The sequence below is a fragment of the Periplaneta americana genome, chromosome 12 (genome assembly GCF_040183065.1).
Source record: "Periplaneta americana isolate PAMFEO1 chromosome 12, P.americana_PAMFEO1_priV1, whole genome shotgun sequence".
Classification (NCBI taxonomy): domain Eukaryota; kingdom Metazoa; phylum Arthropoda; class Insecta; order Blattodea; family Blattidae; genus Periplaneta; species Periplaneta americana.
The window spans coordinates 69,140,791-69,161,881 of NC_091128.1; the positions used below are offsets into that span (position 1 = coordinate 69,140,791).

The 21,091-nt window shown below is 37.6% G+C and overlaps 1 protein-coding gene across 1 annotated transcript; it reads right to left on the reverse strand.

Moving 5' to 3' along the window:
* Positions 1-14,717: 14,717 nt before the first annotated feature.
* tj (traffic jam) lies at positions 14,718-18,047 on the reverse strand. Its single transcript, XM_069841500.1, has one exon. It carries the CDS (start codon positions 17,939-17,941, stop codon positions 16,703-16,705), a length of 1,239 nt encoding a protein of 412 aa, XP_069697601.1. The 5' UTR covers positions 17,942-18,047; the 3' UTR covers positions 14,718-16,702.
* Positions 18,048-21,091: the final 3,044 nt, after the last annotated feature.

Genomic DNA, 21,091 nt, shown 5'->3' on the forward strand with positions numbered 1-21,091 from the left:
TGAACGTGGAAAAACTGAAGAGTGAAGAGGACAGAAGAAAATTTCAAGCAAATTTTCAAGAGAAAGCCGCTACATTAGAATCCACACCTGAGTAATGAGTACTGGACTCATTTAAAAAGTTGCATACAGACAAAAACAAAAGTAGGCCTAACAATAGGATACACAGAAGGTGTGAGAATTAAGAAACCTTGGGTAACAGGGAAAATGTTGAAGAAGATGGAGGAGAAGAGAAAATGGAAAAACATCAACACAGAAGAAGGTAGAAGAAGCTACAGGAAACTAAACAACGAACTAAGAAGAGAAACTGATAAAGTAAAAGAAAACTGGATGAAAGAGAAATATGAAGAAATAGAGGATCTAGAGAGAAAAAGAAGATATGATTTAAAGTACCGCGAAATAAAATGTTTGGACTTCACAGATAAGAACAGGAAATCCATGTGGTTGATAAAGGACGACATCGGAAATGAAATGACAGACAAACAAGGAATACTAAACAGATGGACGAAATATGTAGAAGAGTTATATGGGACAAGGAATCGTTCAGATGACTTTGCTATAGAAGACGAAGAAGCCGTATCAAAAGAAGAAGGATGATTTTATATTTTAAGCAAAGAAGTTGAACTAGCGCTTAAGAAAATGAAGAATGGGAAAGCAACAAGAGTTGATGAAATCCCCATTTAATTAGTGAAATGGTTGGGTGAAGACAAGAAACAAAATTCTATCATCATGCAACGAAATATATGAGAAAGGCGAATAGCCTGAAGATTTTACGGAGACAGTTGTTATTGTTTAGTCAACTGTTCGAAAACAGGTTTGAACGTCATCAGTAACACCAATAAGGCATCACTCATGAGGAAACTAGGCCAGGAGATAATGGAATAGGGTGGACAGTTCCTTTTCCCCTCCAATGCATACATCGCCGATTAGCTACATATTCCACTAATCATACTTCAAATGCATAGAAACAATTGTTCTTCTAATATAGTAGATATACATATTAGCCAGAACCTCAATCAAAGGTAACGGAGGCAGTGTTGATTCCAATACCGAAGAAAAATAATGCCAAGAAATGTAAGGAGTTCAGGACTATTACTCTAATATCGCACTCGGCGAAGATTCTCTTGCGAATACTGAACCGACGTTCATATTCTAAGATGGGAAGGGAAAAGGTACGAGAGATGCAATTGGACTGATACGGACAATCGGCGAAAGGCACCTGGAGAAGAATAAAGAAGTGTATGTAGTATTTGTGGACCTAGAAAAACTTTTGACAGAGTGGATTGGAATAAACTGATGGAGATCCTAAAGAAAATTGACGTGGATTGGAAAGAGAGAAGCCTATTCAGTGATCTTCATATCAAACAACGAGTGAAAGTCAGGATAGAAGAAGAAATGTCAGAAGAAAGTGAAATTGGGAGAGGATGTCCTTAATCACCTACCCTGTTCAACATATATTTGGAGGATTTAGTACAGAACTGTTTTCAGTGCATAAGATTTGCTGATGATATGACGTTGTTAGCAGAAGAGAAAATGATACTAAAGGATATGTTACTAGAGCTAATGACAGCTGAGAGCAGTATGAGATGAAGATAAATGAATATAAGACGAATACCATGGGCATAGGAAGAAAATACAGAAGATAAGCTTGCGAATTCTAAATGAGACAGTAGAGCAAGTGAACAGCTTCAAATACTTGGGCTGTACTATAAGCAGTAACATGAGCTGCTGCCAGGAATCAAAAGGAGGGTAGCAATGACAAAGGAAGCTTTTAATAGAAAGAGGAGTATCTTCTGCGGACCTCTGGAAAAAGAACTAAGGAAGGGACTATTGAAGTGCTTTGTATGGAATGTGACATTGTATGGGGCATAAACATGGACATTACGACGAAGTGAAGAAAAGTGAATAGAAGCATTTGAAATGTGGACATGGAAAAGAATGGAACATGTGAAATGGTCAGACAGAATAAGAATGAAGCTGTGTTGGAAGAAAGTGGATGAAGAAAGAATGATCTGAAACTGATCAGGAAGAGAAAAAGAAATTGGTTGGGTCACTGGCTGAGAAGAAACTGCCTACTGAAGGATGCACTGGAAGTAATGGCGAACGGGAGAAGAGTTCGGGGCAGAAGAAGATATCAGATGATAGACGACATTAAGGATAGGGATCATATGAGGAAACAAAGAGTAAAGCAGAAAATAGGAAAGACTGGAGAAAGCTGGGTTTGCAGTGAAAGACCTGCCCTTGGGCAGAACACTAAATGAAATGAATATTGTTTTTATTGTCCATATAGCGTTGTTGGTGCGGTATGTGGTTAATTATCAACTTCTGGAGTAACTGTTACCTTACTATAGCCTATACGTAAGTTATTGTTGTGCGTAATTATAGTCCCGTCGCTCTAATTTCCGGCAGCCAATCGCGTTGCAGGTCGGATACATTTAAACGTGTGCGTCATGTGATTCGCTGATTCACTTCTTAAGGCTCGATAAATATTTAATATAATCTCCCGCCATTTTAGTTCTTTCGTTGGCGTTCGCAGAAAGCACACGAAGACGTTATTTGCCGCTCAATTATTTGCTGAATTACATTGCGTTTGATTTATTATCATAGGAGCTACGACATGATAATGTTTAACGGTGTGGCAAATAGATTCCTCGTATGGTAGCTCGGCAACGTAAGAACAAAAATGGCGAACGATACTACCTACCTAGACTTTATAGTGCCTTCACTTTCTAAGACGTAAGCAAAGAGGCGGAGTCACGCCGGAAATAACAGCGTCGGGACTATATAAAGCCAGTCGGCATGTTTTGATATTAGTTTCCAGTTATGTTGACATGTCAGTTTTAGTTCGAATTACATTGAACAAACAAGTTAAATTTGAACTATAAACGAATGCAAATGGCATGTCAAAGTAATCCCAAAATACGGGCTACGTTGACACGAAAATAGGGGCGTTTTTCTATATTAGTAATATTTTAGGGAAATCATACCATTATAGATTCATAGTCGAAGGATCTTTTGGTATGATTGAAAACGTTTTTCATTAGGCCTAGGCCTACATTAATGAAATGTTACAAAAAAGTTACACTTTAAAAACTCTTTAAACTATGTAAAATAGCCCCGGTTCAAGGTAGGCCTATATCGCCGATCACCAAACTCTTAAATGTGACATAGGCCAAGGTCCTTTCCTAAGATTCTTTGTTGGGTATATTATGAAAATCGAAAATGTTTCCAAAGCCAGTGTTATAAAAAACGGTAGATCTATATCGCCGATCACCAAACTCTTGAATGTTACATAGACCAAGGTCATTTCCTAAGATTGTTTGTTGGGTATGTTATGAAAATTGAAAATGTTTCCAAAGCCAGTGTTATAAAAAACGGTATATCTATATCGCCGATCACCAAACTCTTGAATGTTACATAGGCCAAGGTCCTTTCCTAAGATTGTTTGTCGGGTATGTTATGAAAATTGAAAATGTTTCCAAAGCCAGTGTTATAAAAAACGGTAGATCTATATCGCCGATCACCAAACTCTTGAATGTTACATAGGCCAAGGTCCTTTCCTAAGATTGTTTATTGGGTACGTTATGAAAATTGAAAATGTTTCCAAAGACAGTGTTATAAAAAACGGTAGGCCTATATGCCGATCACCAAACTCTTGAATGTTACATAGGCCAAGGTCCTTTCCTAAGATTGTTTATTGGGTACGTTATGAAAATTGAAAATGTTTCCAAAGACAGTGTTATAAAAAACGGTAGGCCTATATGCCGATCACCAAACTCTTGAATGTTACATAGGCCAAGGTCCTTTCCTAAGATTGTTTATTGGGTACGTTATGAAAATTGAAAATGTTTCCAAAGCCAGTGTTATAAAAAACGGTAGGCCTATATGCCGATCACCAAACTCTTGAATGTTACATAGGCCAAGGTTCTTTCATAAGACTGTTTGATGAGTACGTTGTGAAAATTGAAAATGTTTCCAAAGCCAGTGTTATAAAAACAGTAGACCTATATCTCCGATTACCAAACTCTTGAATGTGACATAGGCCAAGATCTTCCATAAGATTGTTATGAAAATTGAAAATGTTTCGAAAACCAGTGTTATGAAAACTTCATGAATTCTTAGGCAAAATGCATATTTTAACTGGGTGGGTATATGAAAGAGTTAAATAGAGATACTGTAGGCCTAAATATGTTTCAGCACATTTAGGACGGTACGACCAGTTTTTATTGTTGCCTATTTTAACTTCCCTTGCCTGTTTGAAGGTTTAATACTTTATTTTACTTTTTTCATTGTTATGGGTATTTTCTGCTCTATAAAGAACAACTTCATTTTCACTTCATAAATAAAGAACAATTACGCAAATTAAACGATATTTTCGCTTTACGTGAATCTCTGCTGGGAACGTCACTGTACATTCCCATGTATTTAAATTATTTATAATAGCATGACTACAAGCCAGCCCTAAGCAGAGAGCGACGTTATTATCAGAAGACGAAGCTGCTTCAATTCCCGAGGCGAAAAAAACTCCTGTGTCATATGGCGACATCGAAGGTCCTATAGGTCAGTTACAAAGAAGTACCGGCAGCCAAAGTGTTAAAATGAAGTGTGAAGATGTGATAAGTGCCAATGAGAACGAAGAAAATCTTAATTACATTAATGATACTGTCAAAGGTGACTGTTCTACCGTTACTGATATGAGTACATCCACAACAGCATGTGTTTTGAGAATGCTCTAATGATTTAGTGGAAGCAGAACGATATTTTTCCAGGCGGCTAACAATGACAGTTGAGAACTTGAAAAGTAGTCCTGTTTTGGCATGTAACTTAGAAGAGTAAGAGTGAGCTTAAATACTAAAATGGGACACAGATGTGAATTAACTATCCTATAGGCGTATCATTATATTAAAACTTTGATTATTTACTGTATATTTTCGTATTTTGAATTTTAATTGCTTATTTTCCTGCCTGTTTTTGCCAAAATAAATGCCTGAATTTCTGGGCTCTAATAAATAATTAAAATAATTTCGTTATATCCAACTGTACTAAGGGTTTTGGCTAACAGCCTTGGACCTTCGTCATAAACGAAAGCGATTACCATGGAAAAGAGTATGTTGTTTGATAAGTAGTTACTCCATGTTTACTGATAAAATGTTTAGCCGATTCTATATTGTAAATTTCTAAAGAAATTATATAAGCAGTATATTTTCTTCCTCGAAATTCAAAACTATCTTTTGACAAAGCTTAACAATCAGTTTGATTTACGAAATTATTAACCAATGTATTTATGTAGAGATATCAATAACAAAAGTATAAGTTAATGGTCAAGATTGTTGAAATTACCGAAAATGTTATAGGAAACAACGAAAAGTTGTATTTTACAATAAACATTTTCGAAAAGTAGAAAATTGTTTTCTAGTTAATGAGACTATAAATGATTTTTTTTAATATTTAGAGAGCCTTTAAGGGCTAATACTGATAGCCAGGGAAAGGATTTATATGTAAATACATATTTACTTATAAAGCTAATATAATTTATATTTTGCATTATCTTTATGTTTCACAATGTGTAGGGTTGAAAAATCCTACTTTTATTTTCCATATTTTTCCATATTTTAGAGTTTAGTACATATTTTCGTTAATTTCCATATATTTTCCATATTTCATATAAAACAGTCCATATTATATTAGGTTTAACAATAAAACAAAACAAAATTCCATTAACTTTTAAAAATACATTTCAACAATAGAGATTTAAACACATGTTCAGTAATCCCTTTAACATAAGAGTTATTTGAAAATTAGCAGTCCTATCAACAATGGGAAAGTAAGTTACAAAACTGTATTAATTTAATTTAAAATTTTTAACAGACTTCAGTTGTGCAACTCAACAGTTAAATGCCAGTCAGAGTACACATAGGTTCAGTTTTGTAAATCATACTATAAAGACGGTAAATATGCCAAAAGTACGTCATTCAGTCAATTTAAAATCAAAACTAACAAGTTACATTTCAGAATTTAAAGAAGATGGTTTATCAACTGACAATAAAATATTATTTTGTAATTTGTGTCAGTGTGCAGTATCATCTACACAAAAGTTCCTGGTGCAACAACACATTACAACTAGTAAACATCAGGCCAACAAACAACTAAATTCCAAGCAGAGACAATTGTTTTTAACACAACCAACAACATCGAATGTAAGATCTGAGTTTAACATCGACCTGTGCCGTTCTCTCATCTCTGCTGATATTCCTCTCTACAAACTAAAGAATAAGGTCTTCAGGGAATTCCTTGAAAAATATACTCAACATACAATCCCGGATGAGTCAACACTTAGGAAGACGTATGCTCCATCCATCTACGATGAGACAATACAGAAGATAAGAGATGAAATTAAAGATAGTTCAATTTGGGTTTCCATTGATGAGACTCCCGACAAAGAAGGTAGACTTGTTGGTAATGTAGTTATCGGTTTGTTAAGTGAACAATATTCTGAACGAATTCTTTTACATTGTGATGTTCTAGAAAAGTGCAATAACAAAACTATAGTTAAACTGTTCAACGAAGCTATGGGTATCCTGTGGCCAAAGGGTATTATGTACGATAATGTGTTATTCTTTATTAGCGATGCTGCCCCTTATATGGTCAAAGCTGGACAAGCATTATCTGTTGTATATCCTAAATTGACTCATTTTACTTGTGTGGCGCATGCATTTCATCGTGTGGCAGAAGTGGTCAGAGACAATTTCCCTAAAGTAGATTTGTTGATTTCATCAGTGAAAAAAGTATTTCTCAAAGCTCCCAGTAGAGTTAACGTGTTGAAAGAAATGTACCCTGAAATTCCATTGCCACCAAAGCCAATTTTAACTAGATGGGGTACATGGCTAGAAGCAGTTGAATATTATGCCGAACATATAGACTCTATTAACAATGTTCTCCTTGCATTGGACTCTGAAGATGCAGTCTCAATTGATACTGCGAAAACAGTTACCTGTGACATAAGTGTGAAGAATGACTTAGCTCACATTCAGCATACATTTTCATGCATCATAAAAACGCTCAAAAGTCTCCAAAATAGGCACCTTTCACTATCTGAAAGTTTTGAAATTATAAATAGTACTGTGGAACAACTGAATCGTGGTAGAGGTAAAGTTGCAGATGCAGTAAGAGCTAAGGTGGACACTGTACTTTCAAAAAACCCTGGATATGAAGAACTACAAAAGGTTGTTGCTGTGATGAGTGGTGAATCAACAGTGAAGATTAACTTGGACTTATCCCCAGCAGACATTGTGAAATTGAATTATGTACCAGTTACTTCTTGTGACGTCGAACGCTCTTTTAGTCAGTATAAATCTATCCTCAGAGACAATAGAAGAAGATTCACTTTTCAGCACTTGAAAGAAATGTTTGTAACCTATTGTTACGGTAACAGACAATAAAAATTGTGTTTTGTTGAAACTACATTGGAAGATAAGGTACGTCCATTATATTTTTTGTTTAGTTTGATTAAAATGTACCAATATTTAACGTACATAGTCATTTTTTTATAATTTTAAGTCCATATTTAATTCCATATTTTGGTAAAAATCCATATTTAATTCCATATTTTGGTAAAAATAACTACATATATATTTACATATTTCATATATTTTTAGTCCATATAAATCCGTTCCCTGCTGATAGCTATGTTTTTTGTGGTTGTAGTTGGAATAGGTCTACCTATTTTCTTGCATAAGTCAACAAATAATTTAGGGATTATCCCTCTAGCACCGATTAGAAGAACTTCAATGTCATGGAGACGACTATCGCTCTGCGAAAAAGTTACTATTTTTGAAAGGGTTGTCCGGCAAGTAAACTTATGCGGGCATTGTTGATACATCGAGGGATTATTATCCTTTATACACTACCATAAAATATTGGATTATGGAATTTAAAAGAGAAAGAACGGAGATCAGAGTTGAACACCATGCTGGAGAACCTATTTCTGTGACCATTTTCAGAAAATATCAATACCGTGCATGATATGATTTTGGATGTCGATGAATTGAGCTCAAACATATATGAGAGATTTTGTAAATTTCTTCTGAACACATCTTTCACATCGTATAGCCTACATCATGATTTGGGCAGGATAAAATTAGGCCTATCTGTTAAATGGATCGCTATATTCTTGAACGCTGATCATAAACATTCAGAGTGACAATTTCCAAGCCGCTTTGCTGCCGCTTTGAAGTGGATTCTTGTAACTTCCTGGATCGTATTATAACTAAAGCCTACACATGGATCCATCATCGTGACGCATGAACAAAGTGACAATATTGACAGAATAGAATCACTTTGATTCTCCCAGTCCAAAAAAAGAAATTGCATTCAAAAATTGGAGGGAATGTCCTCGCATCAGTTTCCATGAACAAAGACGAAGTAATTATAACAGACTACTTAGAAAAAGACAAAGGAGCGTATTATTTTTCACTATTAGCTGAGCTTCGAGAAAAAATTGTGGAGAAACATTGTGGTAAAATTACCAAACGTGTGCTATTCTTACAAGACAATTCACTCGCTCGTAAGTTACTTATGCAGTGGTTTCCGAACTGGGAAGTCATTTAAAGAGCTGAGGGGTCGAGAGATGATTTACAAAAAAAAAAAACGCATTATTAGCATATACATACTTTGTGTTCACAAACATAAACAACATACAGTAGGGTACAGAGGGGTAAATCAGATAGCGGGGCTATACGGATAATGTTAAGGGTTTTCGCATGCTCTGTTCTACCGACGACGCCATATTGTCGTTTTTCATAGTGAATGAAAGAGTGTTGTTAACATTTGTGGTTAGTTTGGTGAGAATTCTACTATCCTGAAACAAGCAACACGAATTATTCTAACGGACGGTAAGTAACAAATATCTCTAGTATGCAACATGTAATGTTGTGGTTAGTGAACGTAAGCTTTATTTGTCTTCAAATACTAAATATCGTATAGCTTTTATCTATGATGGTGTCCATGGTATGTAACAGTCCATCAGACTGGATGGTGTCGCTATCCCTTGCATTGTCCAGTAAGTAGGTTCTCCTTGGTTATAGATAACCTGCGGGGCTATTTGGATACATTTTCGTGGGGCTATACGGATAATAAATATATTTTTTTCTCGTGCATAATTACTAAAAGTTACTTTCCATTAACGAATGAATATTTGTGACATTTCTCCAGCACTTCCAGGAACATTGTGCACCAGGAAAAGTTCTTCTGATTGTAGATGGTCATTCATCCCATGCACCACTTTCTGCTCTTGAATACTGCCAGAACAATGACATGGAAATCCTTTGTCTTCCCTCACACATAACGCATATTTTGCAGCCTCTCAATCGTTGTATTTCCAAGACACTCAAAGCTAATTATCATTGTGAAGCAACATCACGACTACACAGGAATCCACGATCTAATATAACTAAGATCCAATTCTATTGATTGTTTAGTGAAACTTGGATGGGAACTGCATCTGGCAATAAATGGGTTTTCCTATATAGGAATTTTCCCCTTCAGATCTCAAGCAATCCAGGACTTCCATTTTGCAATTTCTGAGACATATAGGCCTTCTATTACTGCCACTACCGAAGACATGCAAAACGAAGAAATAGTTCTACCTGAAGAACAGCCTAGTACTTCGCAGCCTCCTGTGCAAATCGCTTCTGAAAATCTTAGAGAGGTTCTTCCTAGCCCTCCAAAGAAAAGAACGCAAAAATCTTCTCGAGCTAAACAGCCTGTCACAGCATATCACCAGAGAATATAGCAGCTGTTAAGGCAAAGAAAGAGGTTCAATTAGGGCAAACAAACTCGACTTCAATTCAGTGATAGGCCTTAAGAGAATGTCAAAGAAAGTGGAAGAAAAAATAAAAAAGCTAAAAAGGCAGGTGAAGAGAATAATGACTATAAATGTGTGTTTTGCATGATCAGTTACTACTCCAAGTCATCAACTCTGAAAAGTGAATGGATTCGCTCCCAGAAATGTAAGATATGGTTTCACGAGAAGTGCGTAGGAGCACAAGGAAGAAAACAATTCATTTGTGGTAAATGCTTATAAAATAACTATGTAATTAATAAATTAGTTTCAGTGCATAATGTTATGTTTTATTTAACGACGCTCGCAACTGCAGAGGTTATATCAGCGTCGCCGGATGTGCCGGAATTTTGTCCCGCAGGAGTTCTTTTGCATGCCAGTAAATCTACTGACATGAGCCTGTCGCATTTAAGCACGCTTAAATGTCATCGACCTGGCCCGGGATCGAACCCGCAACCTTGGGCATAGAAGGCCAGCGCTATACCAACTCGCCAACCAGGTCGACAGTTTCAGTGGCATAAAATACCAACATTACATAGTTTTTTCATTGCTATCCATATTACCCCTCATCAGTATCCAATTAGCCGCTCTCAATTTCTTCATTTCCAATTTGTCGGGTAATTCGGATAGCTTAATTTCAGTATCAATAGTAATTTCTCTTTAGTGAAATTAATTTTACAGTACGACAAAATAATGTACTATTTGTAAGCTTATGTCTACTTATTTTCTCTGTACAAGATCAAGTTTTTCTGAATTAGAAAATTTTTGTTAACCTATCCTAATTACCCCTCTATACCCTATAACATGAAAACGTAAAATACATTCAGTAGTTATACACTAAAGTAAAAACTGATTTCATTAATGCGAAAATGTGTTCGTTTTTTATAAAGTAGCTCTCAAATCTGTACTCTGTATTCGATACACACATAGTGACATCACTTTCAATTCAAATGAGATTTCTCATCGTTGTTTTGATGGCAATCATAGACTCTTTCAAATAGTTCTTATTAAAATAATATAAGAGCTTCTTTTGCAAGCTCGGGGTTTTCATGCATTCTTTGATCCAGAACTGGTCTACACTCTGCGAGAAAGCCTAGTCCCAACATTTTATCAGTAGGTAGGCCTACATACATATTTAAATGATTTTTTTTAAATTTCAGCCAGTTGAACGCAATTTCCAAAAATCCATCCGTGACTCTCATATTGTTCTGTAAGTCTTCCGGAAAATACTCAAAAAACTGTTGTTTCGAATTGTGAAAATTTAATTGCCTGTTCGTAAAACCAAACTCAGTATTTGTCATATCATACATAGATAGGCCTACAATAAATTTTCCACGAGGTCTTTAATGCACTGGAATGCATCATATTTCCTTTTATCAAATTCTCTCGACGAGAAATCAAGCTTCTTTATAAATTCTTTGATTTTATCCCTGGCTGTTATTATGTTAATATCTTGGTCTTGGAAACTACCAGGCCTATTCAAAGTGTTTAAGTGTTCGAAAATATCAGCAAAGTAGGCTACTAGAAATGATGTTCATGTAACATTTTGTGTTACTGCTGCATTAAATTCTTCTATTTTGGTATCCTCTAATTTTGAATAAAATGATCGTTTTTGGTTCTACAGGGATTTATATTTTTCGAATGGGGTTAAGTACCCTACCAGTTCAATAGTGGGGATCGCGCGAAAGTGGATCGTGCCTTCAAAAAGTTTGGGATCTACTGTTCTGATGTTGCAGAAATTTGATCAAGGAGACTTTTAATTGATTGATCGTTCACCATATTCTCCAGATTTAGCCCTTTCAGACTATCACTTATTTCTGAAGCTAAAAGAAAAATGTTTTCGTCGAAAGAAGCAGTAATAAATATTGTGGAAGAGTGCTTTGCATACCAAAGTAAAGACTTAAAAAAAAAAGAGAGACATAGCACTGTTTCATGGCCGTTGTGCTAAATCTATCCTACTGTTGAAAGGTAATTTATGTTCAATAAATAAAAAATTGTTTCAAAATAGGGTAATTTTTTTCTTCTTAGGCTAAGAACCAGTCAACAACACCTCTTACTTTAAATCAGTCTCAAATTAAAAGAACCGATAAGTTAATGTCAAAGATCTTGGTGCATTCTTCAACAGTAAACTTCGTTTTAATAACCTTAATTTACAACCATGGAATTAGAATGGGGGGCGTTATAGATCAGTAACTTAAATCTTTCTCTATGCCTATCTCACTTAGCTACTATAATACTTCGCATTGTTGAGATCAAAACTCGAATAACTTACGTGTTTGTAGCTTATAATTCTGTTACTACTGACTCGGCTAAATTAGAATGCATATCACTGTGTGCTTATAGATTTCTGTGAAGCTACTCCAAGAGTAGTTACGATAAATATTGCTATTTCTTCAAGTGTTACAGCTTATCCATATTCCCTATGCCTTCTTGTTATTCAAGATCCTAATAGTATCATAATCTGTGAATCTTTCTTAAACAATAAAGTTAAGCTTAAGCTTAATAGGCTATAAAAGGTACAGATTGTCACAATCTTTTGTACAACAAGAAAACTAAATATCTTTCTACTGTTACCAGATGCATTTAAATGGCAAATTCACTCTGTAATAATTACGATCTTTTACACATTAAACTCATAAATTGCATAATCTTTGACTAATTGTTAATTATTATTTATCATATGTGTTATAGTGTATTAATTTATCATTATTATTATTATTATTATTATTATTATTATTATTATTATTATTATTATATATTGTTTGTATTTTCATCTCATTCCCATTTTCTATCATTCATTCTCATCATCATTTGTTGTTTTGTTCTGTTCTGTATCGTGCTAAATTGTAATTGGCCTTGTGGTGTTGTTTTGCACGTTAATATTCTAAATAAAAATAAATAAATTAATTAATTAATTATTAATTGATATTTCTTACACGACATATATCTCACTAAAACAATGTTCGTTTAATTATACTAACAGAAAAAAAAATGTACTCTAGTCAGTTGTCGTGAGAAACTTCCATACGATACTAGATCTAGGCTACTATAATCTGTAGTAGTGATATTGCTTTCCTAGCGACTACGATTAAGCCTATATTCCTAGAGAATTCGTTGATTTCGTGTAATATGTAACATTCTCTATCACAGCTACTTCCAACTATAGGCCTATAATCCAACATAATAGTGAAAACTTTCTATAACTTAGATACCCCAGTCTTGAATTGCTAAGTTGATTTATATCAGTACTATTATTATGATTATTATTATTATTATTATTATTATTATTATTATTATTATTATTATTATTACTGGAAGATTAACAAATTTTAAAATATGTCAACGAAATTACGAAGCAAATTCTAAAATATCAATGCAAAGATATAAGAAATATAAGAAAGCTATTAAAATTATTATAGATTGAAATGATAACGGGTCATTTGGTTAAGTAGGCCTATACGAAAGAATTATTATTATTATTATTATTATTATTATTATTATTATTATTATTATTATTATATTATTATATTATTATATTATTATATTATTATTATTATTATTATTATTATTATTATTATTATTATTATGGAAATTTAACCAATTTCAAATGTATCTATCACTAGAAAATCCCAAGGCTAATAATTCTAAAATATCAATCTCGTAAAGAGACGAAATCTAAGATGGCTGTTCAGAAGAATTGGATTGAATCGGTAAGGAATCTTTTGGTCAAATACATAAAATTATTATTATTATTATTATTATTATTATTATTATTATTATTATTATTATTATTTATCTACACCTGATTCTCTTCTAATACTCTACCATAGGCCTACATTAGTCAGATCGAAACTCGAATAGGCTATGCATTTTTAGTCTGGGATTCTGTTACAACTGAGTCGGCTAAATAAGGAAATAGCTTATCCAAATAAAAATGCATATTCTTATGTTCATACAGATTTCTACCCAGTGACTCCTGGTACAGCTACGAACTGTGATAACTTTAATTGTCTAAGTTGATATTTCAGATGCCATGAACTTGATTATCTATTCTTATGCAAGATCTTCAAAGGTGAGATAGCCTGTGATTCTTTAATAAGCAACATTAACTTTCGTGTTCTTATGAAAAGTACGAGAGTTCACAAACTTTCCTATAATATAAATTCTAAATCTCTTTACCCATTCATTATATAGACTAGACTTGGTTTTATAGTGTATACACTTACTTCCGTAAATATTTTACCATTAGTCTATAAATTTTCATTATTATTTTTGTTCTGTTATTTTTGCATCTATTAACATTATATTTTTCAATTTCACCAATTTAATGTACAGATTAGTTTTGTATAAACCTACCTATGTTTTGAATAAAATTTGTCAACGTTATCATTGCAACTTTTATTGTATTCATTTTATTGTTGCATTATTATTGTATTCATATAATGTGCTAGCTTAGGCCTATTATTGGCTAATCACTGATGGCTAGCACATTAATATTAATAATAAATAAAATTAATATTATTATTATTATTATTATTATTATTATTATTATTATTATTATAGAATCAGAGATATAATAATTCACCATACGGATATTGTTTCACATTTCAGTAACTTCTACAATAACCGTAACGGCCTAGTGATATAGGCTACCTAAAGATCTTACACACGCCTTATGACCGCATGTTAAGGCGTGTATAAATAACAAAAAGTTAATTACTGAGATTAAATGTAGGCAATGACGTCATTGAAATCATTTATCATTTGAAATTAACGATATAACGCTTGCATGTAGTTCTAAACGTCACATGAAATGTAAAATGTAGTTCCATAAATCCAGGATTGTGGTTTGAAAACAGCACTATTCAATAGCGATTTGTGACAAATACATTTATTTAATGCTATTTACATTGCAACATGCTGCTTATTGCAACATTGAGATGACGTTGTCACAGCGGTCACCTGGCAACCAATTTAATCTTGTTATGAATGTAGTAAGAAACTGTTAAAAACACACTTCTTGCTATAAGAATTGACAATCTGAGATATAATATTATGTTTGAAAGCATTTTCTGTAAAGTCAGGAGACCGGGATGGACAACGTTTCCTCTATCTTGTTGTATTTTTTTTAACTTGAAATAATAGTAATCATAATAATGGATCTGCACTCTATATTTGTAATAATAATATCAGTTTATTTATTGCAGTTTGTGCATGCATCTTTCTAGTTCCTCGTATCCATAAGAAGAAGATTGTAAGATCAGGTACATAATGCACAGCAACCGTTCACTCCACTATTGTTCTAGCGCCGAATATACAATACTAAGAGATGGAATGGTGAAGAACACGGGTTTTCTGGTGAAGTTGTTTGTCGAACACCCTATGCTCGTTGAAATGAGTAAAGCCGTAAGAGACATAAACTCTAAAACATTTTGTAGTTATGTTTTCGTAAAAAAATAAGACTTATTACACAATGGATATTATTGTTTGACACAACTCATGGTCTCCCTTTCCTCCCACCCACCCTCGTAAAAGTCACGTAATTTTCTTCAACAAATCGCCACAAGTTTATACATAGGGGGAGTGGGGGAGTAGGGGAGGAATATTTGTACAGACCGGCCCCGTGGTTAGACCGACCGATATGCAAAGTGGGTTTTATTACATCATCACCCCTCCTGTGCGTGCAATAAGGAGGTAAACGTCCCGAAACAGATTGTAAAACTTAGTAACAAAAGAACGAACACTTGATATCCCTAATGGTAACACTAGCATAGACCTATCATAACCCAGAAACAACAACAAAAACCCAACAGAAAGAACATCGCACAGTGCTTTACACCCTTCTTACACGCAACTACCTGACCGATGGAAAATAAAAGGACGTTTCCTGCACTTATGAAACACAACTGACGTTCTGCTACTTGGTATAGGTCGACCAAGATTTGCTTACCGACGGAGGGAATTCAAATGTCTGTAACCTTTCGCAGCGCTGCAACCGTCAACATGAGATTTCAGGCTTCCACTGTGGCAGATTATGAGCTCTCTAGTCGTGTGTTGACCTTCAGGAGCTGCTTACAGGTTCATATCGCTTGAACTTGGAAAGATCGCCTACATTGTCGTGTCTATTTTATTTTGCTATCTCAAACAACACGGTTGTTATAGGCTACCAGTTGTTTGGGTAACAGAGTAGGCAATCATTTCAGTTTCAAGCGATGTATCCTGAAAATTACGTCTGTAAGTGATTCCGGAAAGTTGAAACTTTTCAACTCACAATTTGAGAACCCAAAATCTTTTTCTTCTCAGCTCTGAACATGTTATGGCCAGGGCGAGTTTTTTAGTTATTTGTACTGAGCCATAGTCTATGTGCAGAAATATCAAACGTCTCTGACCTATGTACTGTAAGGTCCCATCATCTGATAAAGCAAGGAGAGTGAGAATGTTAGCCTATCTGTTAGATTGTTTACTGAAAGCTACAGAGGGGCGGAAATTCTTCGACATTGAGATATTTGAGACTGTATGCGTAGAATTCTACAGAGGAAGGGATTAGAGAGAATTGTCTATGAGTGAATTTTCAGTCTCCGAAATAATTTAGGTAAATGCATAACGGTCACAAGAGCATTATGTATGCCAAGGCATATCGAAAACTCGGCTCTTGGGAGAATAGCTCTTGCTGTAGCCTATAACAGATAGGTTCACCTCTCCTTGCATTCCCTGAGGATGGAACAGATTCATAGCTCCGACACGTTGGCTCCGTGGAAGCCTGAGAATTGTAGTACACCCCGGCCGGTAATCAAACGTTGCATCGCACTAGTTCGGACAACACGGAGGAGGCACTTTGTTGACTCAGCTCCAGGCTGCGCGGGGCGGTCACAGGTAGAACTCCGGCGAGCTGGGGTTGCTGTGGCCGGAGGAGCTGACGGAGCTGTGCACGCCGTCGGATCCGGCGCCGGCCCTCAGCAGGTCCAGGCGCTGCTTGTAGTCGTCGCGCTCCTGCGCCACCCTGCTCAGCTGCAGCTTGAGGCGGTGCAGCTCCGCCTGTAGCGTCCTGTTGGTCACCTCCAGCTCGTGCCGCTGCTGCAGCCGCTTGCTGCGGCAGTTCTGCGCGTAGCCGCGGTTCTTGAGCGTCCTCCTCTTCTGCTTGAGGCGCACCACCTCCTCGCGCGGGAAGCCGTGCAGCCGCTTGTTGAGCTCTCGCACGGACAGCGACATGAGTGCGTCGTCGTTGAGGATGTCGTCGGCGCCCCCCGAGCCGAAGCCTAGGTGCTGTCCGCCCCCGGGCGACATGACGCTGCTGCTGCCGCAGCTGAGGGGGCGCGTCAAGCCGAGGCCGCCGCCCGGGGTGCGGGGACTGACCGGTCCGTGCACATCGTCGCCCATGTAGTCGCCGTGGTGGTGGTGATGGTGGTGGTGCAGCGCCGGCAGCTGCACCATCTTGCCGCCCCCGCCCGCGATCACCGTGGCGTGCAGTTGCTGCTGCTGTTGGGGGTTCACTCCCCAGCAGTTGTCGGGCTCCTGCCCCGGGTTGCTGGGCCGCAGGTCGAGCGGTTCCTGGTGCGCGCCGCCCCCGTACCGCAGGGACTGCGTGATCGACCACATCATCTCCATGTCCGTGTAGCCCTTGATGCCGCCCCCGGGGAGCTGCTGCGGCGGCGGTTGAGGCGGGTCGTGTTGGTACGTGGGCGGCGATGTGCTGACGGGCGGCGTGTCAGGGGGGGTGCCGGGCGTCCCCGGGTGGCTGTTGTGTGTCGTGCTGGAGACCAGCGTCACCAGGTTGTTGTTGCTCCTCATGAGCACTCCGCCGCCGTGCAGGTGGTGCAGGGGCTGCTGCAGCGGGTAGCCCTGCTGGGGGTCCTCGCCATTGTGTCCCGGGGGCGTCAGCAGGTGGTGCGGCGGCGGAGGCGACGGGGCGACGATCTGGTGGTGGTGCAGCGAAGAGAGCGGCGGCAGTCTCTGCGGGGCGGCCGCCTGCGGCGGTGGCGGCGGCGCCCGGGGGCTGCAGGGGTTCACTACCGGCGGCTCCCGCTTCACGGGCGTGGCGTCCTCCAAGTGGTCCAGCACGAACTCCTGCACGTACTCGTCCGCGAGATGGTGGTCCTCGGCCTCCATGTCTGTTCACCACGAGATCATAACACTGACTGCGCGTCGCGCGGAGGCGTCGCAGCAGCGCAAACGCGACGAGGCAGACGGAGGGGCGTGAAGGGGCGGGGCCTGCACGCGGCGCATTGGTCGGCCGGCGCGGGCCCGCCCAGCGTCAGGTGGGAGTGACGACACATGTGGACACCTGCGCCGTCCGACGCCCACTCGGCGTGCAATTAAACAAGCAACATGTCGCGCTCCACACAAATATTATATGTCGACGGCTGGATCTGTCACAAGAATCCATCCCGCATCCGTAGTCTTCACTGAACCTCTCGCTCTCCTCCATACGATAGTTTTTTATTTTCCTTTTCCTTTTTATTTCGTTTCTCTCCATTTCTTCTATATCTCTTATCATTTCCGTTCTCTCTCTGTATTCTTCTCTTCTTGTCTCCATTCCTTTCCCACCTCTCCCCGTCTCTTTTTTACCCACTATCCATAACTTTATTTCACTCCATATTTTTTTCCTCGCTCAGTTACATATTTCTCCTTCCATCTACTTACCTCGTAACTTTTCATCCTTCTTCTCACCTCATTTTGTCTTCTCTGTTTTCCTTTCTTTTCTTTCAGGACTATCTCTCTTCTTTCTCTCTCTTACTCTCCATTACTCTTTCTTGCTGTCTTTCCCTCTCTCTTACTCTCCATTACTTTGTCTTGCTCTCTCTTAGGCTCTCTTCCTCTCCGTTACTTTTTTTTTGCTCTCTCTCCCTCTCTCTTACTCTCCATTACTTTGTCTTGCTCTCTCTTAGGCTCTCTTCCTCTCCGTTACTTTTTTTTGCTCTCTCTCCCTCTCTCTTACTCTCCATTACTTTGTCTTGCTCTCTCTTAGGCTCTCTCTCCTTCTCTCTTACTCTCCATTACTTTTTCTTGCTCTCTCTCCCCCTCTCTTTCTCTCCGTTACTTTTTCTTGCTCGCTCTTAGACTCTCTTTCTCTCCGTTACTTTTTCTTGCTCTCTCTTAGGATCTCTTCCTCTCCATTACTGTTTCTTTCCCTCCATCTCTTTTTTTCCTTCTATCTCTTTCTCTCTGTCCCTTTCTCTTCATTTTCATTACTTTTTCTTTTTGCCTCTGTCCTGCCACACTTCCTCAATGTCCATTTTCTTTTTTCAAAGCCCTCTCTGTCATCCCGTTTCTCTCTCCACTCTCATTTACTCTCTTTAAACTCATACTTGCTGGATTTCCTTGACATCAAGCCGGACCTCCGCCTAACTCAGGTCACTCGAGATCTCAAACCACTAAAGTCATCTAATCCGTGAGCAAACTGAAAATCAACCTAACGTAACATTAAATTTCCAGGTAGCTACGCCCATAATCTCAAGGTTTCTTCCTCCGTAAGATAACCGCCATAAGAACGCATTGAGTTCGTCTTCTGAAAAGAAAGAGGCGGCGTTATTCTACTAGTCGTAAGGATGAGTCTGAACCGCGAAAAAAGAAAAGTCTCGCTACCATTTTTATTCAACATACCAACTAAATTCCACTTTGACTTTCCGAGAATCAAGCTCGTGTCTATAGAATAGAAGACCCTGTGTTGCATTTCGGCAAATATGTCATTAATTAATAATAATAATAATAATAATAATAATAATTATTATTATTATTATTATTATTATTATTATTATACATAGTGTTCTGCCTAACACTGCGAACCCAGCATTCTCCAGTCTTTCTTATTTTCCGCCTTTCTCTTAGTCTCCACATATGATCCATATATCTCAATGTTGTCTATCATCTGATATCTTCTTCTGCCTCGAACTTTTCTTCCGTTCACCACTCCTTCCAGTGCATCCTTCAGTGGTCAGTTTCTTCTCATTCAGCGACCTAGCCAAATCCTTTTTCTCTTCTTGATCAGTTTCGACATTTTTCTTTCTTCATTCACTCTTTTCAACACAGCTCCATTTCTTATTCTGTCTCTCTCCATTTCACACGCTCCATTCTTCTCTATATCCACATTTCATATGTTGCTAGTCGTTTCTCTTTACTTAGTCGTAAATAATAACTCATTAATTAGGTGTAAAAAAAGAAGTAGTACAGTTGTATAGTAAATAAACTTAGCACAAGCTAATACGAATACTGCACTTCATTTTAGAGTATCATCTACTGCATAGGTTAAGTAGCTTATACATTTTAGACCTTTTTCGCTTGTAGCAATTACATTTGGTCATTTCAGTGTTTTATGTGTCTTCCAGTATTTATTTTGTCAGTTTGATTGCATTTCCAAACTTAATTCGTAACTGGTTGATCATGGTTACATGGTACAAGCAAACGTTCTCATGGGGACAGATAAAAAAGTAATTTTTTTTCACTATATTAATAATGTCAAAACAAGTGCTTATATAAATTTTTACCACTTGATCGCAATTATGAGGGCCGCCAGAAAGTAAGTTTCGTGGAAAGATTTATTGGAACAGATACAGCAATTGTTGAGCTATTTTTCAATATATTCCCCATCGAAATTGAGTCATTTCTCATACTACTGGATCAACTTTTGTACCCGTGTCATAAAAGTCTGCCACCTGGGATCGAAACCAGCGTGTGACAGCCGTCTGCACCTCTGTGTGATTTCATGGTATGACAAATGTCTTAATTCCGATGGGGAATATGTTGAAAAATAGCTCAACAATGTTGTATCTTTTCCAATAAATTTTCCCAATGAAATCGTGTTTTCTTTCTGTAAACGGCCCAGGGAAACTTATTTTTACGGCTCTTGTAATTGCACTCGAGTAGCCAAAATTTGTATAAGCACTGGTTTTAATATTATTGACATGTGGGAGAAGAAAATAACTTTTTTATCTGCCCCCATAAGAATGTTTGCGTGTCAGATCATTTTCCGTCTGAGACTCAACCATTAGCGCGCCCGTATATTGTAGCTACAGGTGACCGGGTTTCTAAACCCAGCCAGGTCATGATGGAATCTGTGGTGGAAAAAGTTGACATTGCAGAGAATTTTTCTCAGGGAACTCCGTTGCCCGCTATCATTCCACCAACGCTTTCCGTCTTCCCCCTCATTTCGTCTATCATCCGCAATAGTTAAAAACAGGCTGGGGCGAAGTCTTCTGGGCAGTACGGGCTTCCAATGCTGATATAGGAAAGACTTGAGGCTCTAGGCCTTAGGACTTATTA

Bases quoted from the DNA above. Each gene is read 5' to 3' on its own strand.
- tj (XM_069841500.1), bottom strand. From the start codon at position 17,941: ATGGAGGCCGAGGACCACCATCTCGCGGACGAGTACGTGCAGGAGTTC.